The sequence below is a fragment of the Nematostella vectensis genome, chromosome 13, assembly GCF_932526225.1.
Source record: "Nematostella vectensis chromosome 13, jaNemVect1.1, whole genome shotgun sequence".
Classification (NCBI taxonomy): domain Eukaryota; kingdom Metazoa; phylum Cnidaria; class Anthozoa; order Actiniaria; family Edwardsiidae; genus Nematostella; species Nematostella vectensis.
This window is the reverse complement of record NC_064046.1, coordinates 9,818,646-9,843,743: the sequence shown is the minus strand read 5'-3', so window position 1 is coordinate 9,843,743 and position 25,098 is coordinate 9,818,646. Positions and strand designations below refer to the sequence as shown.

Sequence of the window (25,098 nt, the reverse complement as noted above, 5' to 3'; positions counted from 1 at the left end):
ATGGGTGTGGGGGTATCAAATGACTAGTGAATAAGAACATCCTACTGTTCTCTTCAAGACATGATTTTTAATTCCTATGTCTTCCAGTCTTTAGCATTCATCTTGGCCCTCAGGTAGTTCCTGGTTCATAAAAGAGTGAAAACAATTATTTATTATCTCTTTCAAAACAATCTTTTTATCAAGCCATTTATAATCTAAACTAATTTTCCACAACTATTTGAAAAAAAAAATAACCACATGAGATGCAAGATGCAGACAATAACAACAATACATATTGAAAATAGGGTTTTTTTATCCTCGGTAAGGAAAATTTCTCTTGTAAGTTGAAAAAGCTGCGGTATCTTCTAAGGATATGTATCTTCTTAGGACTAACAGCGCGGGATACAAAGACAAGAACGGCCTCCCTAAACAGTATTTGACAAATTCAACACGATATTGGTTAGCCTTTATGAAATATCTCAACACAATCAATCTGCCCTGATGAAGTCTTATTAAAGACGAATTCCAGTTTTTGTTATATTGTATTTTATTCAACACAATCAAGAATATAGATAAAACGAAGAATGTCAAAACAAAACCTGTTATGCTCAAATTATTTGTTACTAAGTTGAGTACTCGCATTCTCAAATCATACAGAAAGGACAACAAAAAGCCTAATAACTGTCATATCCTCAATAGACAATACAAATCGTCGTCCAAAACTCACCTTGCATTGTTTTTTTTTGTCGCTTTCTTGTGGTTCTGTTCGCTTTTTAATGTGAACTGTTACTTGCTTAAATTTACTAGCTAAAACCAGATAAATCTTGGCGTGAATGAATGTTAGTAGATCTCCTCTAGTTGACTTTATCCTTCACAAAGTCACAAAATTTGAGGCAAAATAAATAATCATCGCATAATCGACAAGAACTTTTTCCCTTGCTCCGTGCTTGTATTTAGTCGCCATTTCGGGGCCGAGTGGGGCCTGGGAGTCGCGCGGCTGACTGACTGGCTGGCTGGCTGGCCTGTGACACCACAGGGTACCCGCGCGATGACCAAAAAAACCAAGTCGCATACCTATACCATACTTCTATGCCTATGGGGCTACGCGCGCGGCCTGCGGCCGCGCTTGGCTACGCTAAAAAACGGTTAAATAGTCTTTGTCTGCCGCCATTCTGTCATCCTAGCAAAGTACCAAACCCGAAAAAAATCCATTTCCACCGGTTGATTTGAAAAAAGCAATGCGATATTTTCGATGGAATTCGCTTTTACAAGGGATTAAAAAAACGGTTAAACAGTCTTTGTCTGCCGACATTCTGTCATCCTAGCAAAGTACCAAACCCGAAAAAACATCCATTTCCATCGGTTGATTTGAAAAAAGCAATGCGATATTTTCGATGGAATTTGGTAAATAAAGTATTAAACTTTGTTTTAAGATGGTTATTTCGAGATTTTAGCACTTTATGTGGCTTCTTATATTAAACTAAAACAATAATATGTTGCTGACACTGGCTCTTTATAAGTCACTTCTGTGACGTATATTTATTGCTGCATAAATCCATACAAACAGGGTTTTATGAATAAGTAGTGAAACTCTATTCAATCGATTTGAAAATAGTCTTTCTTCCTGCGAAAACAAAAGAGATGGGAAGGGAAGAGAGGAGTCGACGGCACTTTCTTCTTTAACCTACAAGGGGTAGGTAAGGCGGACGCACCAATAAAGCAAAATTCTTTATTTAAATATAGATAAAATAAACACTTTAACATGCAATTGGTAAAAAAAAACTATCACAAGTGAGAAAATAGGAATGCAAGTCTGAAATGCCTTTCCCCAGCGGCCACTCTTCGCTTAGGCAAACCATCTGGACAGTAACCGCCTTTAAACCCAGGTTTGGCATTAAAAGTGTAAGGAAAATTTTCAATAACCCCATAAAAATGCGAACAATTAAACCCAAAATACCATCGAATCAGTCAACAACGACTCACCACCGAATCAGTCAACGAATCTTGGCAATTTAATAGCCCCGTAAAATTGCGAACAAATGAAACCCAAAATACCATCAAATTAGTCAACGAATCAGTATTTGGGACCTCCTGCGTAGGAACGCCCTGACCACACCGGCAGGTACATTACATGCACGTTCCGTAAAGTTCCACCCTCAAAGCTGGACGATCTTTGAATGTTATGAAAAGAAACTGGAATCCACGTGCTACAACGGGGGATGGAAGCAACTGATAGACAACCGTGGTGTGGTCTGTGTTGCCAGTGAACACCTGAAAAAGAGATTCAGTACTCTGTAAAACATAAGAGTCTCACGCGCTTATTTCCTGCAAGTTTCACTCTTCGTGCAGAATTTACATGCTTTTAACATGTAAAAATATTTTATAAAAATTAGTGGGTTGGATGATAATGGGTCTTCTAACGGTTTTCTCTTTCGGAAACACGTATTATATTTGAACGCGGAAATATCAACGTCTTATTTCCAGTTCTCTTGTAATTAATTATGTTCAGGCAGTCGCCGTTCACCGAAAATTGCGTTCCTGTTAACCAGTCTCGTTTTCCGGCCTAAAAGCCTAAAACAAAATCGAATTTCTCGGTTTTACCTTCATTACCCTGATATATTTGAAATCAAGACGTAGCATCAAATTTCATGGATGTCAAAGATAATTGACACTATTCTGCTGATAGTATTCTGCTTTTCACCTTTTTTATCTTCTAAAACGATCGTTATGCCAGTTGCCAGTGTGGCCATGCTTGGCTAGAATACTACTATTGCCGAAGCAGCTTATCTCAGTTATACCTTTTCTCCTCCGTTCTCCTGAAACGCTTGCCATGTGGTGAAGTCAATGCTGTATTTGATCTTGTAAGTTTTAACCCACTGTGGATAGTCCCGCCTTCCTTGAGTAGCAACCCTTGTGACAACCACCAGACGCCCCAGGTCAATCTGAAGGAAGCCCCCCGCAGTATTATGCGATGGAACCCAGCCGCGACCGACCGCGCCACGCGGAGAGTTGAGCCGAGCGTAGTAAGGTTCGTATGATGGCTCCAAGAAACTTGATGCAGTGATTGCGGAGTCACTGATAGCAAGTGATTCCATACCCAAAGCCACGTCTACGCAATCTGCAGAAACAGCCAACAACACTTTTAAAAAAGCGCATCCCACACCCCATTTTACTTCTGGGACTGTAGAGAGGAGAGGTTCGAAAGATCAAAATTTATGAATATATGAAGAGAACGGCGTGTAATTTAATAAAAAAACTTTTCCCTTTTTACTTCTTCAGTAAGGGTCATAACTAAAATTGAAGGCATTTTGTAAATAAAGAGATTATCCAATCACAGCAGAGTACCCACCCCCTCCCCCTTGGTATTTGTATGCCAAGCGATCACTTGAAACAAAATGGCGGCGAGGAGAGTACGATTATACAGCCTAACCGTTTCTTTGAAACTGCTTGACACCCTGAAAATAATATGCCACATTCAATATTAAAAAACACGCACTTATAGTTCGCTAAACGCTGAACACAGACCCGGGAAGCACCGTCGACTCGATGCGTTATAATAAGCTAAGTACAGCAACTAGAACACGAGTGTAAAAGTTTTATACTTGATACGAAATTAAATAGAGAACTTCTAACTTTGCCTCTCTGTGTTTCTATCTAAATCGCGAGGTATTTAAGTTATTTTAAACTGTTCTTCAAGGCAGTTACTTCATACCAGGGGTCTACTATAAAGCCGGAGATTTTACATAGATTTTACTTAATTTTCTCAATAGTTTCACGTGTGATCAAAATGCAACGGCGTACAGTGAATGAATCAAACATAAGTACTTATAAAAACAAATAAGCGAGAGAGAGAGAGAGAGAGAGAGAGAGAGAGAGAGAGAGAGAGAGAGAGAGAGAGAGAGAGAGAGAGAGAGAGAGAGAGAGAGAGAGAGAGGGGGGGGGGGGGCTTAAACTTGAACAACCTAATCTGGGTGCAAGTTTACTTGTGTGACCACAGTCATTGTACTCCACTGGACACTAAAATATTTTTTTGCTTCAAAAGCTTATCTTTCTCAGTCCACCCAAAATGTAGTTTATTTCATAATTTAATTCTTTATCATCAGGGCGTTGACTATAGATTAACCCTTGTATTCTAGAATAAAAGTGAAAAAATCCAAGGTGCTAAGCAATGAATAATAGTTTTTAGCACTTTACTAACTTGTTGGTCAACCCTCTGTGTATAACCAGTGGGTATAAGTGTATAACCTTACAATTCCCTGGTATAACTTCCCCTCCTGGTGAAATTTCATTTGTCACCATGCCAACTAACTGAAATTCATGAATATTGTTAAATTTTACAAGTCTTGTGTACACTAGAAACAATTTTGCATTATTGTGGCCTGAAAGTGTGGTAAAGCAGCAGAAATGATCACGATTTTAAATGTATTATGCTAAGATTGCATTGTTTATATTATTTTGTGCCCTTATTACTTTGCGTATTCTAGCGGGGAATTATGTGACCCTGTGCTTTGTGTAACAGCTATACTTTGGGTTCTCTGACCACATGTAACAAGCGGCTATGACTCTCTCTGACCACTTGTGAGAAAACGACTATGACCCGCTTGGCTGGGGGAGGTACCGGGTTTTACTTGTTCGCTGTTACAAAGTCTTTACAACATCTGGTGTCTACAAGTATTGTCTTACAGGTGTCTCTTCAAGTTGTTAAGTGAGTTTTTGGTGTGTTGGGGCTTCAGTACGCACCCATATTTATATGCTACTAAGACGGCATGTCCTTTAGGATAACTGACACTGACATCCCAAAGGGCTTTTAGCAATGTTTGGATAAGGGTTTAACCAATGGGTGTACGAGGGACGACCTTCCTATGTGGGTGTGCCAGTCGGTTACCCTTGGGCTATCGTGACTTACGTAATGTTTACATGTTGCTACTAACTACGGATGTCACACACTAACTTGTTACACTGCTAGTGCGCATGGCAAGCTACACACATGAATATAATGATTGACAGCATTCTAATCATTTTTGCACTCAAACTCTTAAACCGTTCTAAATCCTAATTTCGTCGAAGGCCAGGTCTGAAGCTTACTTAGGGTAAACCTTGTGTGAACTCAGACTTAACTTTTTCTTATGTAGTTAACGGATACAGGACTGATAATCCAACATCTGAATACATACTTCGTTATAGGGTGATATAAATCTTCCGCTACACCGTATTTTTGGTAAAGCAAACCCTCTCTCCAGACATTGTCGTATGCTTTTTTAATGTCGATAAAACACGCAAATTGCGGTTTGTGGCGTGATTTATAAGAGTCAATTAAGGTTTATAGTACTAATAATAAATGGTCGGTCGTGCGAAAGCCCTTTCTAAAACCGATCTGATATCTATTTAAGACTTTATATTTCTACAGAAATTTTGTAAGGCGGCCGTTTATGATCAGTGTGAAAAACTTCCCAAGGCAGCTACTTCTAGCGATTCCTCTATAGTTTCCCGGATCACATTTATCGCCTGATTTGTTTAATTGTAAAATATAACCCTTTGACCAGCTCTTAGGAAATACCCCCTGTGTTAGCACAGTATTGAATAGTTTTACAAAGTATCGGCCTTGGGATTCGACAGATACCTTTATAATTCATTGTTTAATGAGTCACCAGCGCTGGCTTTTTTGTTTTTAAGTAATTTTGCTATTGATTGCACTTCTTCTAGGGTGAAAGGCGAATCTAGGATTTCATCCCGGTTTCTAGCCCAAACATGGTAGTTTTTTCTTCTGATTTAAAAATTTCATTCAGGTTTCAGCTCTCATCTTCTGATGCTATTGACTCGCGCAGCAAAGTTTCAGATTCCTTCTCCCATTTAAATACTTCTGGGTGCTGGTCGAGATCCATCAAATTATTGATATCTTTTAATCTTTTGTGTTTTTAATGCAAACGAAAGAAAGCAATGGTTAGAAAAGTTCGATGGTGTTGAAACGGTGAAATGGTGAACTTGTGGGTAGATTGTTTGCGAAACGAGAGTGTAATCTACTACACTCGCTCCATTATATGTAAAACAAGTGTATTGGCCCAGATGATCACCCCTTGTCCTACCATTCAGTACTATTAAATTATTACTGTTACTAAACTCTGCTAAAGATTTTCCGTATGCGTTGACATGATCTCTAGAGTTCCTGACCGTCGGAAACGGATAACTACATGCAGAGTCAGATAAATCGGTAAAGTCTTCCAAGTTACCCATCCTTGCATTAAAGTCTCCGCATACAATGATTTCGCCTTTTTGCGCAAATTTATACATGCTATTAAGATATGCCAAAGATGAAGTGGTGGTCAAAACACAGACACGCGAAGATGGTTGTCTGCATTTCGTACAAGTGCCGTGCACCTGTTAAAATGCCATATATTTGCGCTGTTTGTGAGTGAACAAATCAATCTATCCAAAAAGAGGAAGGTTTCTTCTGGGTTTTGCGCAATTTTTTACGAAAAGACGGAAGAATTTACAGAATAGCGGCGTGAAAAGCGGTGGAATTCTTCTCTCCAAATGAAAAAGAAGCCGAGTCGAAAATCGCAAGAGTTTCCAGTAATTACTTTTTGAAAGGTATGAAAACCATCCCAATGTCGTCTTTGATGTTGTAAGTAACTGTGAAATGTGTAATTACGCTGTGAATTTTTATATTTCAGCTTTGTCACACTTAGCCCAAGGCTACTGTCAGTGTAAAGGAATGTATGGGGGGATAACTATGTTAGCGAAAATAAATACATTTTCGTGAAAAATTAAAACTATAGACCTTTTAATACTGTGTTTAAGTCTCCCTTTATTTCGCTTTTGCCGATAGAATGTCAGTACAGCGAGTTTGAAGCCCGCAACGAATTGTATTTTTATACTGTAAGACAGAATGAAACTACAAACATATACGGGCGTTGAACATGATGTCGATGAAGTAAGAAAAGGTTGTTTACATTATTTCCCTTCTATATACCGAAATGATCACGTTTTTGTAATTTACTAATACATTGAAATCCACTCACTTTGACTTACCATGGGCTTCCTCCATGGTAACAAAGGTATCCTTCCAGACAGACATGACTGGTAATGACACTTTGTCCAATGGATTTAGGAACTCAAAATAATGAATTGTGATAAGATTTTCCCGTGAGATTGTGATAAGAGTTTTCCGTGAGAGAAAAGACCCTTGAGATAAACTTGAGAAACACTGCGAGCTAGGAAGCCTTACCCAAGAGAAATTGTTTACACTTTATTGATAGTTTCCCCCCCCCCCCCCCCCCCCCCCCCCAAACACTAAAAATCCTGGCTATCTGTTTGGGGAAGTTTTAGCAGCTAATATTACTAGTCCTAATCAAAACTTCGTTTAAACTCTCCTAAGTGTCACAGTGAACTGAATTTAGCATATGAGGCTTGGATGTGATGCATAAAAAAAATGAAATTTCTCATTGAGTGGCCTCAAAGGGATATGCCAAGACCAATACTGCCCATGGATTTACGACTTGCATTTGGATCTGGAGTCGCAGCCATTATTTGTTGTGCCCTGTACAAATCTTACAGGGTTCGTACCTGTCAGCTCTCCCGCATTAGGCGGAAGTCTCAAGATTTTGGACCCCTTCTCCCGCTCTCCCGCGTTGGGCACCAAATCTCCCGCTTTTTAGCGATTTTTATCGCTTCGGAAAATTAATTTAAAGGAAAATCGTTATTTTGCCTATTTTCTATTAAAATATTTGAAACAATTTTCCCTTGCGTAGCACAATTTATCTAACACCCTCGTGAGATCTATAAGTGGATTTGTTCGCGAGAGCTTTCTATACGGCAAACGCTTGCAAGGTTAAACCCACCCCTCCCCCCCAAAAAAAAGAAATATTCCCCACTCCTCCCCCCCAAAAATTCTCAAGCCCTGAGATTTTTGGAGGTTGACAGGTATGCTGGGTTTGTCCCAACAGACAAGTTTTATACACACTTAACATCACATCACACATCCCCCTCAGCCAATCTTGAGTACGTGCCTGTATATCATGATTACAACCATTTCCACATAAAAAATACAACAATGTAAAAATATAAAAGGTAACCCTTTTACTAGAATTCTGCAATACTGTCAAATTTACCAAAAAGTGGAATTAGGCGAATTATACAGCACCATAGCAAGGGGTGGTTGGACATGTAACCCCCTCCCCCTTTAATAATTTTGAAAGCCATATAATTTTAGCCTGTAAATAAAGACAATGGAATACCCCCGATTCATGACTGCACTGGATATGATAATAATAATAATAATAATAATAATAATAATAATAATAATAATAATAATAATAATAATAATAATAATAATAATAATAATAATAATAATAATAATAATAATAATAATAATAATAATAATAATATTTTTTTTAAATTTAATAATAATAATAATAACTTTATTGTAACTTACTTAAACAACTCAATTTACAATTTTAGAATTACTAAATATTTCTTTTATAAATGATTTTTCTTGATTCATTAGAATTTGATTATTTACAAAATTGAGCTATACTATTAAAAATCGTGATAAAAAAAAAAGATACAAAAATACATTTAAAAATATTTACTCTCTGTTTCTGAATTTCAAAGTCATTGTCATATATATTTACATGTGCTCGCCTTGGGCTCCTTGAACCACTTAGACACAGAAGGGCAGATCTTAAAATGGCGAACGAAACTTTTGCACGGATCCAGGACACGGTTGTTGAGTATAATTCTCCCTTCTTCTCGGCAATGAGCTCCGCTAGCCTGGAGTGAAACTGTTGGCATTCGCTTGCCATTCCCCCTGTCGAGCCAAACACTAATGGTGTGAAAGTGGCCTTCTCTACTTCTAACACTCTAGTAGCGTACTGACGCTTCTTTTCTGTTTCATGTTGCCTAAATATCTGGTCAATGTTCATGTCTCTATAGGATTCAGCATTAGCATGGCAAACTCGTACATCAAAAAATGCCTGCCTCTGCCTCTCCCAGAAACCTCTTGCTACAATGTCCAGTCGTGCGTCTCGAGCGGTGTAAGCTCCCCTGTTAAGCTCTTCTCCTGTGATGTCCTGTAGAACAGGCTCCGTTTGCACATCTTTACACACCAGACTCAGCAATTCCGCCTCCAAATCCCTCCGCTCGTGGTGTCGTTGGATTACAAACCCGCCTTTCTTGCAAATCATTGCGTGATCTGCGTCGAATGTGTCCCCGCAAACGCAGATAGATGGTGTCTCGGGGATCTCCCAGTCGTATCTCAACCCTAGAGCGTCTCTGAATTCTCGTTTGTTGAGATCAAAGCTCATCTCTCTTAATGGCAGAACGGTAAGCCAGCTTGAAGCCCCTTTCTGAGTAGCAAGGTCCACTGCTCTTAGCATATTAACAGGTAAATAGCTTTTCACCTCCGCGCATCTAGACTTCAGGTACTCGTTCTTCTCTCTGCGCGCCTCTTGCTGTGCTTCTTGTATAGCATCGTCACACGGCAGCTCATGCGTTTGCTGTTTTATCTGTTCTGCAAGCGGACCACAGACCTTCGTTGAAGCTGTAAATTCGAGAGAAGCCTCATCAGCGGGATTTGTTATACCCAGGCCTCCAGACCTCACTGGCAAGGCGAGGAGATCACGTTCTGCCTGAGTACACGTGCGCCCTGTTAGAGAGGGTATCAAGGTGTCTGATATGGCACGTTCGAGAGGCAACAATAGATCCTCTATATCCGGCAGAGTTCTCAAAAAATACGTCCAATGGTGCTTCAAGCCAAACGTATACGCTGCGTAGGAGACTTGAGGTTGCGAAACTGCAAATTCAGCGAGTTTTGTCACCTGCCCCACCCACTCATCAACTTTGCTATCCACGTACTGTTCAAGATGGGGCCTGGAACCGAGCGCCGCTCCAAGATGCTTGCGACCTTCCGTAGTGATATTGATTCCAGTTCCTTCAAAGATGCGCAACCCATTTCAAGTCACACGATATGAGAACACCAAGCAGCTTGAAAGACTGCACCCGATCGATGGTATTACCGCCTACGGCCATGGGCTGCCAACTGCAACTATCATAGTTTAAGAATCTAACGGACATTTCTTTGCACCATGATGGATTAAGGCGCATGTTATTCTTTAGGGCATATGCTTGAATGTCGTTAACAATGTGTCCTAGGAGGGATGGTGAGTTCCTAGGTACCACCTCAAGAACAGTCAAATCGTCCACGAACTTAGCCCGCGGGGGACACGCCCTGACCAAGTCATTGACCATTACACAGAAGAGAATGGGCCCTAGCCTGGTACCCTGGGGGATTCCCCCGTTAAGTAGTTGCGAGGGAGATGTTTTACCATCGAGGCAAACAGACTGCGAACGCCCTTGTAGAAAGGCTGCAACCCAGCGCAAAAGTGCCATTTCAACATTAAGTGATTTTAACTTATCTAGTAAGATGTGATGGTCAATTAAACAGAATGCTTTTCTGAAATCCGCGAAAAGAGTCTAATCGAGCAATTGCCGAGATCAAGGGCCTCAAGCATAAGGTGTAGAATATAGACAATAGCCTGTTCGGCAGATTTAGACGCAACTGCTTACTATCTATTTTATCTAAGACAGCGGGGAGCATTCTCGAAAATGTTAGTCCTTCGATGATCTTGGCGACTTGTGACGTTAGGGAGATAGGTCTCACATCGTTTTCCACGGTCTTGGTAGGCCTGGACTTAGGGAGAGGACGTGCGATAGCAGACTTTAGACGAGATGGGAAGAAGCCATCAGTTAGCGAGCTGTTGTAAAGGTCGCATATGACCGGAGCAAGTTCGAAGGCGAAGGTCTTCAGGATGGTATTAGGAATTCCATCGGGACCGGGTGCTTTTTTTTATCTTGGTGGCAGATAGGGCTCGCTCAACCTCCGGGATGGTGGCAAGTAACCTAGCAGGGACTTCATCGACTTGAAAGGATGCCACATCGCGAGTAGTTAGAGGGGGGAGTTCATAGGTCAGCCCGACAAAGAAGGAATTCATCCTGTTACACAGAGACTCGAGAGGGTCGGAATCACTTGTAACAAGGAGCACTTTCCGTTACGACCTCCTTTCACCAACGACTGATGTTAGACTCTTTGAGGGCCTCGACCTTTCTCTCATAGAAGGTGCGCTTACAAGATTTAATTAGCCGCTGAACTTTATTACGCCACAAGTGGAAGGCTGGTGAGCCCTTGCCACCTCTGGAGAAGGCTCGTTGCCTTTTTAGTGATTTTAGTTCTGACATGGTTGATATGCGAATTCCAATTTAATTGACTATCAATGATGAGTCCTAAGAATTTATTTTCATTTACCATCTTCTGACTTTTTATCTTTATAATTAAAGAATTGTTTTCGGTTTGAAAGATAATTTTGGAACCAAAGCAGTGGAATTCCTCTTATACCATAAAATTGCAGTTTTTGAAGAAGGATATTGTGGTTTATGGTGTCAAATGCCTTTGATAAGTCTAAAAAATGCCTATAGTATTGTAGCCTTTATCAATAGAAGAGGATATCTTCTCTATAAAGTCACAAACTGCCATAACTGTTGAATGTTTGTCTCTAAATCCATACTGGTTATTATTTAGAATGTTATATTTGTTAATGAAGGAGATAAGTTGATTGTATATATCTCTTTCATAAATTTTTGAGAAGCATGGAAGTATAGAAATTGGTCTATAGTTACTGAATAACTCTTTTTCTCCTGATTTAAATAACGGTATGACTTTGGCTATTTTGAGTTTATCTGGCACTATACCGGCCATAATAGAGGATTTGATAGTACTGAAATTGCTGCTTTGATAACCCTTATAGAAATCTCATCAAATCCACAAGTGTTTTTATTTCTTAGAGAAAGTGTTATTTCTTTTATTTTATCAGGCGTGGTAAGACGGAAGAGCAAACTTTTGCTATAGTTACCCTTTAAGTATGATTTTATATCAATGTTCGTAATTTCAATATTTTTTTAGAGGTTTGGCCCTATATTTGTAAAATAATCAGCAAATTTATCAGCAATATCCTTTGTATTTGAAATTTCTTGGTTGTTATTTTTAAATATATCTGGATAGTTCGATCTTTTAATGTTTTTTTTTTCAATAGGGAATTTAGTATCTTCCATGTGTTTCGCCTAGAAAGTTATCTATGCATGAGTCATTCATAATTCTTTTGTAGGTATACAAATTGCGTTTTTCCTTGTCTTATTCAATATTTATAAGGTTCAAATTAAAATCACCAAGAATATAGCATTTTTTGTTTTCAGTGTTTAGTTTTGTTGTTAAAAGTTCCATTTCGTTTAGAAAATCATTTACATTTGAGTGTGGTGGTCTGTAGATAACTCCACTTAATGTGTTTTTTGATTTTTCATTGATGATTTCTATGAAGAGGGATTCCATAGATGTAGATTCAGAGTTTATGTCACTTCTTAATTTGAAGCTTATGCTGTTTAAGATGTATAATCCTATACCGCCACCTTTTTTCTCGTATCTATTTTTATGAATAAATTAATAATTAGGGAACTTAAGTAGATTAGAAAGGTCAAGATCTGTAAGCTAAGTTTCAGATACCAATAACGCCAAAATCTAAATTAATTGAGTCTAACATTAGGTCAATGGAGCTAAAGTTTTTTTCCAAACTCCTTGCATTAATGTGAAGTAATGAAAAGCGATTTGATGAAGTTATTGCTTTCCTGTCTAATGTATTATTAAATTCTTTATCAAGTAAATATCTAGCGGGGAGCATTCTCGAAAATGTTAGTCCTTCGATGATCTTGGCGACTTGTGACGTTAGGGAGATAGGTCTCACATCGTTTTCCACGGTCTTGGTAGGCCTGGACTTAGGGAGAGGACGTGCGATAGCAGACTTTAGACGAGATGGGAAGAAGCCATCAGTTAGCGAGCTGTTGTAAAGGTCGCATATGACCGGAGCAAGTTCGAAGGCGAAGGTCTTCAGGATGGTATTAGGAATTCCATCGGGACCGGGTGCTTTTTTTTATCTTGGTGGCAGATAGGGCTCGCTCAACCTCCGGGATGGTGGCAAGTAACCTAGCAGGGACTTCATCGACTTGAAAGGATGCCACATCGCGAGTAGTTAGAGGGGGGAGTTCATAGGTCAGCCCGACAAAGAAGGAATTCATCCTGTTACACAGAGACTCGAGAGGGTCGGAATCACTTGTAACAAGGAGCACTTTCCGTTACGACCTCCTTTCACCAACGACTGATGTTAGACTCTTTGAGGGCCTCGACCTTTCTCTCATAGAAGGTGCGCTTACAAGATTTAATTAGCCGCTGAACTTTATTACGCCACAAGTGGAAGGCTGGTGAGCCCTTGCCACCTCTGGAGAAGGCTCGTTGCCTTTTTAGTGATTTTAGTTCTGACATGGTTGATATGCGAATTCCAATTTAATTGACTATCAATGATGAGTCCTAAGAATTTAGTTTCATTTACCATCTTCTGACTTTTTATCTTTATAATTAAAGAATTGTTTTCGGTTTGAAAGATAATTTTGGAACCAAAGCAGTGGAATTCCTCTTATACCATAAAATTGCAGTTTTTGAAGAAGGATATTGTGGTTTATGGTGTCAAATGCCTTTGATAAGTCTAAAAAATGCCTATAGTATTGTAGCCTTTATCAATAGAAGAGGATATCTTCTCTATAAAGTCACAAACTGCCATAACTGTTGAATGTTTGTCTCTAAATCCATACTGGTTATTATTTAGAATGTTATATTTGTTAATGAAGGAGATAAGTTGATTGTATATATCTCTTTCATAAATTTTTGAGAAGCATGGAAGTATAGAAATTGGTCTATAGTTACTGAATAACTCTTTTTCTCCTGATTTAAATAACGGTATGACTTTGGCTATTTTGAGTTTATCTGGCACTATACCGGCCATAATAGAGGATTTGATAGTACTGAAATTGCTGCTTTGATAACCCTTATAGAAATCTCATCAAATCCACAAGTGTTTTTATTTCTTAGAGAAAGTGTTATTTCTTTTATTTTATCAGGCGTGGTAAGACGGAAGAGCAAACTTTTGCTATAGTTACCCTTTAAGTATGATTTTATATCAATGTTCGTAATTTCAATATTTTTTTAGAGGTTTGGCCCTATATTTGTAAAATAATCAGCAAATTTATCAGCAATATCCTTTGTATTTGAAATTTCTTGGTTGTTATTTTTAAATATATCTGGATAGTTCGATCTTTTAATGTTTTTTTTTTTCAATAGGGAATTTAGTATCTTCCATGTGTTTCGCCTAGAAAGTTATCTATGCATGAGTCATTCATAATTCTTTTGTAGGTATACAAATTGCGTTTTTCCTTGTCTTATTCAATATTTATAAGGTTCAAATTAAAATCACCAAGAATATAGCATTTTTTGTTTTCAGTGTTTAGTTTTGTTGTTAAAAGTTCCATTTCGTTTAGAAAATCATTTACATTTGAGTGTGGTGGTCTGTAGATAACTCCACTTAATGTGTTTTTTGATTTTTCATTGATGATTTCTATGAAGAGGGATTCCATAGATGTAGATTCAGAGTTTATGTCACTTCTTAATTTGAAGCTTATGCTGTTTAAGATGTATAATCCTATACCGCCACCTTTTTTCTCGTATCTATTTTTATGAATAAATTAATAATTAGGGAACTTAAGTAGATTAGAAAGGTCAAGATCTGTAAGCTAAGTTTCAGATACCAATAACGCCAAAATCTAAATTAATTGAGTCTAACATTAGGTCAATGGAGCTAAAGTTTTTTTCCAAACTCCTTGCATTAATGTGAAGTAATGAAAAGCGATTTGATGAAGTTATTGCTTCCCTGTCTAATGTATTATTAAATTCTTTATCAAGTAAATATCTATCAGCCGGAGAGTATAAAAACTCGTTATGATTTGAGTGGTTGAGTGTATCATTATATTTGTCATAGAGAGTAAAGGGATTAACATGTAATTCGTCTAGATGTTGACTTAAATCCATCCTAGTTAGCTCATGAAGAAATTCATTGTTATTTTGGTTTGAAAAGGGCATTGAATCTAGATGTTTTGTTCATTCCGATTTTCAGGGTCCAAAACTCTGGACTGTCTGGAGCAATTCACAGCTTGTTGACTATTATTGCAGCAAGAAATCGATTCGCATTGACATTACTAACATCATTTAAACAACTGTAGCAATTTTGCCTGATGTCATCTATGGACAGACTGCTGCTTGGTATAAGCCCAACATATTTCTAAGTCTTACTGAAATACCGGTATATAAATTATTTTAGTGAATTATTAAATCATTTAAAATAAAGATCATATTTAAAATCAGGTAAAAAATCTGCAATGTCAAGTTCCTCACTAAATTCTTGTTAGATTCATCCTGGATTAATCTGTTATAATGGCCGTGAAAACAAATGTAGAAGATCTTACTTTCACTGGGATGGTTTACACTAACTTTTTAATGAACTGTTGTGATCTTTCAACTGGCGAAGAGAATGTATTATTTCTTTGGCTTTGTCTTTGTTTAGTCATACGTGGATTGTTCCGTCGATTGTCCATAACTTGTGGATGTCCAACTTTGCGTTGATGGCTTTTATGGCATCTAACCGACCTTTAGTTAGATCCTCGTTCACTCGAAATTTTTCTTTTTTTTTTTTCTCTTAAAGATTTCTTTCAGAATTTTGGCCTTGATGTTGTGCCTGACAAATTTGCAGATTATTTGGCGGGGGTTAGAACCTTTCGCCTCACGCGGTGTGATCGCCATATGTCCGCTGGTGCGATCACTACGCCGATTTTAGCTTTGATCGTTTCTATTATCAGCCTATCTGTATCTTCTTTTTCTTCGGTCTGGGGGATGCCGTCTATTCTTATGTTGTTACGTCTAGAATACTGTTCCAAGTCATCTAGCTTACCGTCCACTTCCAAGGCTATCTTCTCTCGCTCTTCTGTCTTCTTACGTAATATTTGGATTTCGTCTGCTGATTCTGCTAGATCAAACCCAACGGTCTCACTAAGTGATTCTTTAAACTCTTTTGACGTGACATACTTGTTGATTGCCTCAGTGGCCAATACCTCGACCTTTCTCGAAAGGGAGGACTCGATCTAGCGATCTAATTTGGCCTCGAGCAAAGGCCACAGGCTATTGACAAAACTGCTGGCCGCCTGGGGTGATCTTGATTCTTCATCTTCTTCGTCGATTGTATTAAAATCCAGCTTCATATTTATACTTTGGTCCAGGCCTTTATTTTTAGGGGTAGATCTTGTGTCCAGCCGTTTCAAAGCTTGACCCGTTTCGAAGCTATCATCGTCATCTATTCCGTGCTTGCCGGGCTTGCTCATTTTCGAATAATGCACGTGGTCTTGGCGGATTCTGTTTAGTGATCTTGGTCATAACTGGTACAAAATTGGATAAATCCTGACGAGTTTGAGATAAGGTTGTTATAAAATTGTTCTTGAATTAAATACTTGATTCACAGGTCACATTCGTGAGGATTGAAGTGGATGGTTTCCAAAAAACTTAGAAATACTGAGGGACTCAGAGATTACCTGCGATCTTGTAACACGAGCTAGTCGGGCTATGAAATTAATAGTTGCGTTAATGTTAGAGGCTCCGCACAGCTCGGAGGTCTACTGACAACTATATATATCTAATAAAAGAAGCATTGCATGCAACCAAATTTGGTAGGTGTCATGTTAGTGTCAAGGGGATGAAATAGAATGGTCACGTGTTGTGTGACGTCATCCATGACGTCATAAAAATATAAATCTAGTGTTAGAAACACATATGAAGAAAACATTGTCGTTTTGAGGGACTGGTCCCGAGGACTCTTAGTTTCTTTTCAGTTACTTTTTCCATTCCAAGATAGTCACAGTCACAGCACCTGCGGTACGGCAACCTTTGAAATGACAAAAATCATGCAGTTTTTCCAAATAAGGAATATATTAGTTTCCTTATATGAAGTGCCCGCGTTTGGTAAAAACGACAATTTTTGGCTAAATTTTCTTGATATGATTGTTAGACAACCAAACTTAGTTCAAGAGGATGGTCACGTGACGTGTGACGTCATCGGTAGCGTCACAAGCAGTCGTTAAGCCTTTATATTGGAAATATTGAATCAAAAAAAGGTTTGGTTTGGATATAAGGCATAAATATGCCTAAATTTATATTATATGCTTTTAAGAAAAGCAATAATTCGTAAACTTAATCTATCGTTCTTTAATTTATAGCCTATATTTCATCATACAGACCTTCGCATTTGTACCTCAATCGCTTTCCTTGCAAGACACACTTTTTTCCCGTCGAACAGTACTCGTTACTGCAGTTGGTCGGCGGTTTCACCAAAGCGTAGAATGCGTTGACTTCTGGTCTGAGCCTTCGCGGATGTGTCATGTGTGAAGCGCTGTTCAGCTCACATTGCGATCTGATGAAAGTTAGAGAAACATGCGAATAATTATGGATGTCATCAAACAAATGTGTGAAAAACGAAAATCCTTCTTTTTCTATTGCTTTTTTAGCTTGCTAGCTATCTTTAAATATCAAACAGCTTTGTCTTGAAAACCTTGCTTTTAAACTCATCGCCCTAAAAATGTTTAAGGTGAAAATAAACAGGATTTTCGTTTACGCTAGCTGTTTGTCACCATCTTTAAAAAATGTAGACACTACTGGCTTAGATTATAACAGGTTTCCCACGCGCTTGCGAAAGATTTTTTAAAATTTATATAAAAATCGGCGGAATTTGTGCACCATAAATGACAGGTAAATTTTTTAGGGGTGTAACAAGCTCTCTTTGTAAACTCGGTATCATCACTTACTCGTTCTGCTTGAAGTTGATGGAGAAACACGCGTCATTTTTGCGGCAACTCTCCCGGCATTCCTCATGGTCTGTCGTCACTTTCGTATGGATGACGTGATCATGCAGCTGGAAGCCTGGCATGAAATAGATGTAGTCCCTGCAGTCGTGTGCAATGGCGTGTTGCCATGACAACAGAAGAACTAGAAAGAGGTGGAATAGAAACTCCATACCGTCTTTCAAACCTACACGAAGAAAATTTATCCAAAAAATAAATTAAGGATGAATCTTGAAATTTCAGTTTCAGTCTAAGAAGCATGAGGCCTGAGGCAAATGTACCTTTTTGTGACGTGGCTCAAAAGCAAATGCATGTAAGATATAATGAATAATTATCTTGATTCATTCGGGGACGTTGTCTGACCTTAGCGAAACATAATTTTTGTTACAATTTCTTTGAAAATACTTTTGTTTGCCCTATATATTCTATTTTTGCGTCTGTTCTCTGATAGATACACAGATGACGCCAAAATGTGTCATGAACAGAAAAGTACGCAACGAGACCCAGTCGAGTTTTTAATTGACTTTTCATAGCAAGCTGTGTGTCCTCCAATAACACATGGGCCCTTGACCAATCAGAACGTGTGGTCAAAGGAGTGTCGTGGTATAAGCTTATAATTTCTTGGACAAATACATCGTACAAAATGACTTCTATTCAAACTGATTAATTTCTTTCTAGTTTTCTCGTATCGAAATCATTGAAACATTGGAGCATCTGCCCAAAAAGAAATGCATTTTAGACTGCAGTTTATCTTCCCATTGGAATAGAGAAAACAAGGGAGAAAAAGATAAGAACATTCTTTTTTTGTTTCATTGCACGTAATTCGCGTGCGCCCTTGTTCTCACATATGAAAAATTATTTTCATATTTTCTATGCCTTAAATTCAAATTAGACTTTTCAATTAAATATGTATGATTTTAAGCTTGCTATTATTTTTGTTTCTTAGTTACAAAAACAAAAAGAAACACAACCAAGAGCGAAAATGAAGACTTGAACAAAATCATAACTTTCAGCGGTATTCAAACCTTATTTATTGTAAAGAATTTTCTTCATTTTTCCGGTCTCTATTGAATCTGGGGAGAAATGTGATGCTTAGATGACTTGTATATGTTTCTCTCCAAAGGCGATGTTAACTCTATGCTCGTGCGTTTCGAGATGAGAACTGAAACTAAACTGAGAGAACTTGTCTATTTCTCTATTTAAGACGAGACACGGTAGTACCAATTGGCCATTAAGAAGAATATCAGTGACGTAAGGGTTTAGTAATCTTGTTTTTTCGTGTATTAAATCAGAACAACTATGTGAGAAAGTGGAAATATGTGAGTAAGTGTAAAAAAAAACTGAATGAGGCTTTGTGCGTACTTTCTCCCATAAAAGAGAGACCAAAGGTCATCATAAACAAGCGCTCTCAGAATTTTTTATTTTGATTTATATATGTGACAAAACGCATTGTTTAATCGTCCCGTTTACCCGTCTCTGTAAAAGTCTTTTTTACCCCTTCTAAACAAATTATTTTCATATTTTCTATGCCTTAAATTCAAATTTGATTTTTTCAATCAAATATGTATGATTTTAAGTTTGCTATTATTTTTGTTTCTTAGTTACAAAAAAAAAAAGAAGAAACACAACCAAAAGCGAAAATGAAGACTTGAACAAAAGCATAACTTAAAGCGGTATTCAAACCCTATTTATTGTAAAGAATTTTCTTTATTTTTCCGGTCTCTATTGAGTCTGGGGAGAAATGCGATGCTTAGATGTCTTGTATATGTTTCTCTCCAGAGGCGATGTTAACTTTATCTCGTGCGTTTCAAGATGAGAACTGAAACTAAACTGAGAGAACTTGTCTATTTCTCTATTTAAGACAAAAAACGGGAGTACCAATTGGCCATTTAGAAATATTTCAGTGACGTAAGGGTCTAGTAATCTTCTTTTTTCGTGTATTAAATCAGAACAACTATGTGAGAAAGTGGAAATTGTGAGTAAGTGTAAAAAAAAAAACTGAATGAGGCTTTGTGCGTACTTTCTCCCATAAAAGAGAGACCAAAGGTCATCATAAACAAGCGCTCTTAGAGTTTTTAGTTTTGATTTATATATGTGACAAAACGCATTGTTTAATCGTCCCGTTTATCCGTCTCTGGAAAAGTCTTTTTACCCTTCTAAATCCCTGTTTCATATACCGAAAAAGAATATGAATATCACAGTGAAGAGTTTTAAACTCTATACTTTGTATCATTACCCTGGAAATTTTCCGGGCGGTACAGGCAGACTTACCTTACGAAGGGATGTCTTAGGATGCTTTTAAACAAGTCAAACTTGTGGGTCGCTGATTACGTGGAAGTTCTCAAACACCTGTCCTTAGGGGTACTTGGATGTTAGCATGACGGGAAGGGGGGCTCGACGCATTATCAGACATATTGTCTATGTCTAAATGCTATACGATATGAGAGGATGGGGCAAGCATGCGTTAATGCCTGTTGCAGAAAGACGGAGGTTACCTAAGCCTATAAAAATGGCTGACTTAAAAGATAAGAAATAATAATGAAAAAAGATTTTCTTCATTTTTTTGTTAAGTTTATCTAATAAGAAGGTGTCCGCTAATCCATTCAAGATAAAATGCAATACTAAAAAAATTGATTTTTCAATAATTTGTCTATAGACTTATATTTGTCTCCGGATTACAAAAATGTGTTTCTTTTTAAAATCGAACAAATATTAAATATTTTATGGATTTATTTTATCGGATTGACCCCCAAAAACACTACAAAATTCGAACCAAGTATCGCTACCTGCAGGGCGAAAAATAAACAGCGCAGAAACACAACAACACCACAGTAGGCAACCAGGATATGCTCTCAATATTATTTTAATCTCAGCTTAATCCAGTTAAAATATAATATTTGACAGATTTTCTCAAATATAGCCTCGCATCCATCATTTTGCATGATCGTCAAACCGGCAAATTGAGGCCTTAAAAGTCGCATCTGGTACATTGCTCTATCAAAAATGGTCATTTTTCCTGAAAAGATAGTCACTTACTTGCCTAGAATCTGAAATAAAATTTTGGGGATAATAAAATCCGGAGCGCTGAGAGCGCCAAGAAGATACAACACTTCACAGGTATTTGACCTTTCAACTTGGGCTAACTATGACACCAACTGCTGAATTCGCAGGGAAATTTGGCTTTTGCAGAAGCTCCCTCATCGATACAACGCTGAAAACAAATTTGAGGACCAATAAATATGTGTGTTATTACTTGCATTCTTCGTTGTGCGAGATGATTTAAAAAAAACAACACGTATTTGAGTGATTATTTGAATGGATTATAACTAGTCTTGCGTAATCTTTGTGTCCAAAGAATTCGTAACATAGATCAAAACAACAAGCTAAGTGGTTTTAAATTTTCCTCACCTCAGCTTGGGAAAGTTCTTGATAGGCATCGTTTTTTATCAATGCTTGTTCCTCTACAAACGCATAAAAACGGCTTGCGATCTCGGAATGTTTTTCATGGTGCTTCCACGTGACAGGCAGCGCATACAGGAATCCCAAAGTTTCTCAAACACAATGCAAAAAAAAGAGAGAAAAGAGAAAGAGCAACCAATAAAAAAATCTGATTCCTTATTTTGGAATAGAATAAAATAAATAATGTCCAACTGTAAGGATTGTTTGAAATTGTAAGCCATTGAAGTTATCGGATGATGGATTTTATTCGTGTAATAAACACAAACACAAAACTCAAACACAATGCAAAAAAAAGAGAGAAAAGAGAAAGAGCAACCAATAAAAAAATCTGATTCCTTATTTTGGAATAGAATAAAATAAATAATGTCCAACTGTAAGGATTGTTTGAAATTGTAAGCCATTGAAGTTATCGGATGATGGATTTTATTCGTGTAAAATTGACATGTGGCAATAAACAGATAGTTTTTTTATACCAGTACCAGGTACGTTCTATGAGTTTTTATACACTGATTTCTTCTTGCTGTCCGTTTTGCACAGTTTTAATGAATATTGCTTTTTGCTCATACTCTCAGTTCGTAGGCGGGGCGTGTTTCGCTAGTCAAGACAACCCTGATATAGTGCAGTGCGTGAATATCACAAACTGCACTCAAGATATCAAGAAGCATCTCCGTTTTATCGCTAAATTACGAAGCAAAGCTGCTTCTGGCCAGTGCAGGTAAAACAATTTTAACATTCATTTTAACGCTCACGAATAACCACTTTTTATAACATACAGTTTGATTTGCTGTCCAGGTTTGTTTGACCCTGAAAGAAAATACACAAAGCTCCCTATCTGCCCAAGCCACCACGATGCACATGGCGCATCAGATGGCGCAGTAATCGTAAAAACTACTGCTGCCTAGTATTTTGGTCAGTCACCGGAGCCGCGCTAAGCGGAAAGTGGGATATCCGTGGACAGCGCAAGATCCAGATATCCCGTGGACAGCGCCAGCTCCAGATTTTCCTGTTTACAGCGCCAGAGCCAGATCCCCCCCGTGGACAGCGCCAGAGCGAGAACCTCCGAACCATACCCCCGTGGACAGCGCCCGAACCATATCACCCCGTGGATAGCGCCAAAGCCGGTCCCCCCATGGACAGAGCTAGAGCACGATCCCCCCCTGTGGACAGCGCCAGAGCGAGAACCTCCGAATCATACCCCCGTGGACAGCGCCCGAACCATATCACCCCGTGGATAGCGCCAAAGCCGGTCCCCCCATGGACAGAGCTAGAGCAAGATCCCCCCCCCCCTCATGGACGGCGCCAGAGCAAGATCCCCCCGTGAACGGCGCCTGATCAAGATTTCCTTGTTGACAGAGCCAGAGCCAAATACCACGGTGGACAGCGCCAAAGCCAGATACCCCCGCGGACATCACAAAAGCCAGATCCCCCCGTGGACAAGAGCAAGATCCCCCGTGGACAGCGCCAGATCCAGATCCCCCCGTGGACATCGCAAGAGCCAGATCCCCCCGTGGACAAGAGAAAGATCCCCCGTGGACAGCTCCAGAGCCAGATCCCCCGTGGGCAGCGGCACAGCAAGAAACCCCCATGGACAGCGCCAGAGCAAGAGAGCCAGATCCCCCGCTCCAGAGCCAGATCCCCCGTGGGCAGCGGCACAGCAAGAAACCCCCATGGACAGCGCCAGAGCAAGATCCCCCCGTGGGCAGCGCAAAAGCCAGATCCCCCCATAGAGAGCTAGATTCTTCCATGTAGATCTGATTGTGTACTGTACAGAATGATTTCCTCTGTGGCATATACATTGATTTTTGGGGCTTTCAAACTATTGTGATATTTTGTGTCCGTTTTTAGAAAATTCCTTGCTATCAGTTTTTATTTCGGATACTTCGGATACAATTTCACAGCAATGACTAAACAATATTATATTGTATCTACCCAACCTGAAATAAATTTGTTAGTATCAATGTGTCCTAATTGTCCTATCCACCCTGGTGAATAAAACCGCTATGGTTTTTCTGTGGCATGTCACATGTCAACAATAATCAACCGTAGTAGAGTTAGGTCTTCGTAGAGGAACGGACATTGATAAAAAAAACGATGCCTATCAAGTGCTTTCCCAAGCTGAATGCCACGAATTGTTTGGACACAGACATTACCTGAACAGCAAATCAAACTGTAGGTTTTAAAAAGTGGTTATTCATAGTGCGTCAATGTTGAAAATGTTTTACCTGCACCGGCCAGAACCAGCTTTGGTGAATCTCTCACCCCTAAGTAACGGAGATGCTTCTTGATGTCTTGTGTGCAGTTTGTGATTTTCAGGCACCGCACTATACCAGGGTTGTCATGACTAGCGCAACACTCCCCGCCTACGAACTGAGAGTATGAGAAAAAAGCCATATTCTCACTAAAACTGTGCAAAACGGACAGCAAGAAGAAACCAGTGTATAAACACTTATAGAACGTACCTGGTACTGGTATGAAAACTTCTGTTTATTACCAACTTTCAATTTCACACAAGCTGTGTAACTTCCGCTCCGCATTGAAATAAAATCCATCATTCGATAACTTCGATGGCTTAAAATTTCAAGCAATCCTTACGGTTGGACATTATTTTATTCTATTCCAAAATAAGGAATCAGATTTTTTGATGAGTTGCTTTTTCTGTTTTCTCTCTTTTTTTGCATTGTGTTTGAGAAACTTTGGGACTCCTGTGTGCACTGCCGGTCAACTGGAAGCACCATGAAAAAAACATTCCGAGATCGCAAGCCGAAGCGAGTTAAAAGGGATTTTATGCGCTTGTAGAGGAACAAGCATTGATAAAAAACGATGCCTATCAAGTACTTTCCCAAGCTGAGGTGAGGAAAATTCGATACCACTTAATTTGTTGTTTTAATCTATGTTACGAATTGTTTGGACACAAACATTATGCAAGACTATTTATAATCTATTCAAATACGCATTCAAATACGTGTTTTGCCTAAATCATCTCGCACAACGAAGAATGCAAGTGATAAAACACATATTTTTTGGTCCTCAAATTTGTTTTCAGCGTTGTTTCGAGGTGGGAGCGTCGGCAAAAGCCAAATTTCCCTGCCAATTCAGCTGTTGGTGTCACAGTTAGCCCAAGTTTGAAAGGTCAATAACCTGTGAAGTGTTGTATCTTCTTGGCGCTCTCAGCGCTCCGGATTGTATTATCCCCAAAATTTTATTTCAGATTCTAGGCAAGTAAGTGACTGTCTTTTCAGGAAAAATGACCATTTTTGATAGAGCATTGTACCAGATGCGACTTTTAAGGCCTCAATTTGTCGGTTTGACGATCGTGCAAAATGATGGATGCGAGGCTATATTTGAGAAAATCTGTCAAATATTTTATTTTAACTGGACTAAGCTGAGATTAAAATAATATTGAGAGCACATATCCTGGTTGCCTCCTGTGGTGTTGTTGTGTTTCTGCGCTGTTCTGATATGAAAATGCCGATTTCCAAGGGCTAAGAATGTCTTAGAATGTTATGATATGATACGCACTGATCACTCTGATAGCGAAGGGCGGGAGTCCCCAATTCATACACGAACAAATATTTTTACCAACTGGCCACAATAAAGAAATTTGCATTTCGGTTGTTTCCGAGATTTGGGCAAGATAGTGGCTGTATACAAGGCATCACATATAACTGTTACAAATTGATTTCCATATTCATTACGAAAAAATTACAATGAAAAATATGGGAAGGAAACATTCTAGAGACACCCTAAATTCAAAGGTAAATTTAATTATTTTGATATTTCAAAATATCTATCTAATCATTTTTCCATTAAAATAAAGTGTAATATTTGTTGGTTATAAAAAGCACGAGCGTC

At 38.6% G+C, this 25,098-nt stretch overlaps 1 protein-coding gene and 2 long non-coding RNA genes across 3 annotated transcripts; 1 reads left to right on the top strand and 2 right to left on the bottom strand.

Moving 5' to 3' along the window:
* Nucleotides 1–1,489: 1,489 nt before the first annotated feature.
* On the bottom strand, nt 1,490–20,125 carry LOC116602133 (lactadherin). The gene is made up of 5 exons (XM_048721120.1): nt 20,059–20,125; nt 17,752–17,974; nt 17,188–17,360; nt 2,778–3,097; nt 1,490–2,250 (listed from the first exon to the last, which is right to left on the bottom strand). Exons 2-5 carry the CDS (start codon nt 17,958–17,960, stop codon nt 2,107–2,109), a joined length of 846 nt encoding a protein of 281 aa, XP_048577077.1. The 5' UTR covers nt 17,961–17,974; nt 20,059–20,125; the 3' UTR covers nt 1,490–2,106.
* A 509-nt stretch (nt 20,126–20,634) lies between these two features.
* LOC125559071 lies at nt 20,635–21,309 on the bottom strand. The gene is made up of 2 exons (XR_007306327.1): nt 21,196–21,309; nt 20,635–20,998 (listed from the first exon to the last, which is right to left on the bottom strand). It is a non-coding gene; the product is annotated as an uncharacterized LOC125559071 (long non-coding RNA).
* Nucleotides 21,310–23,988: 2,679 nt separating this feature from the next.
* Nucleotides 23,989–24,596, top strand: LOC125559081. Its single transcript, XR_007306333.1, has 2 exons — nt 23,989–24,095; nt 24,290–24,596. It is a non-coding gene; the product is annotated as an uncharacterized LOC125559081 (long non-coding RNA).
* Nucleotides 24,597–25,098: the final 502 nt, after the last annotated feature.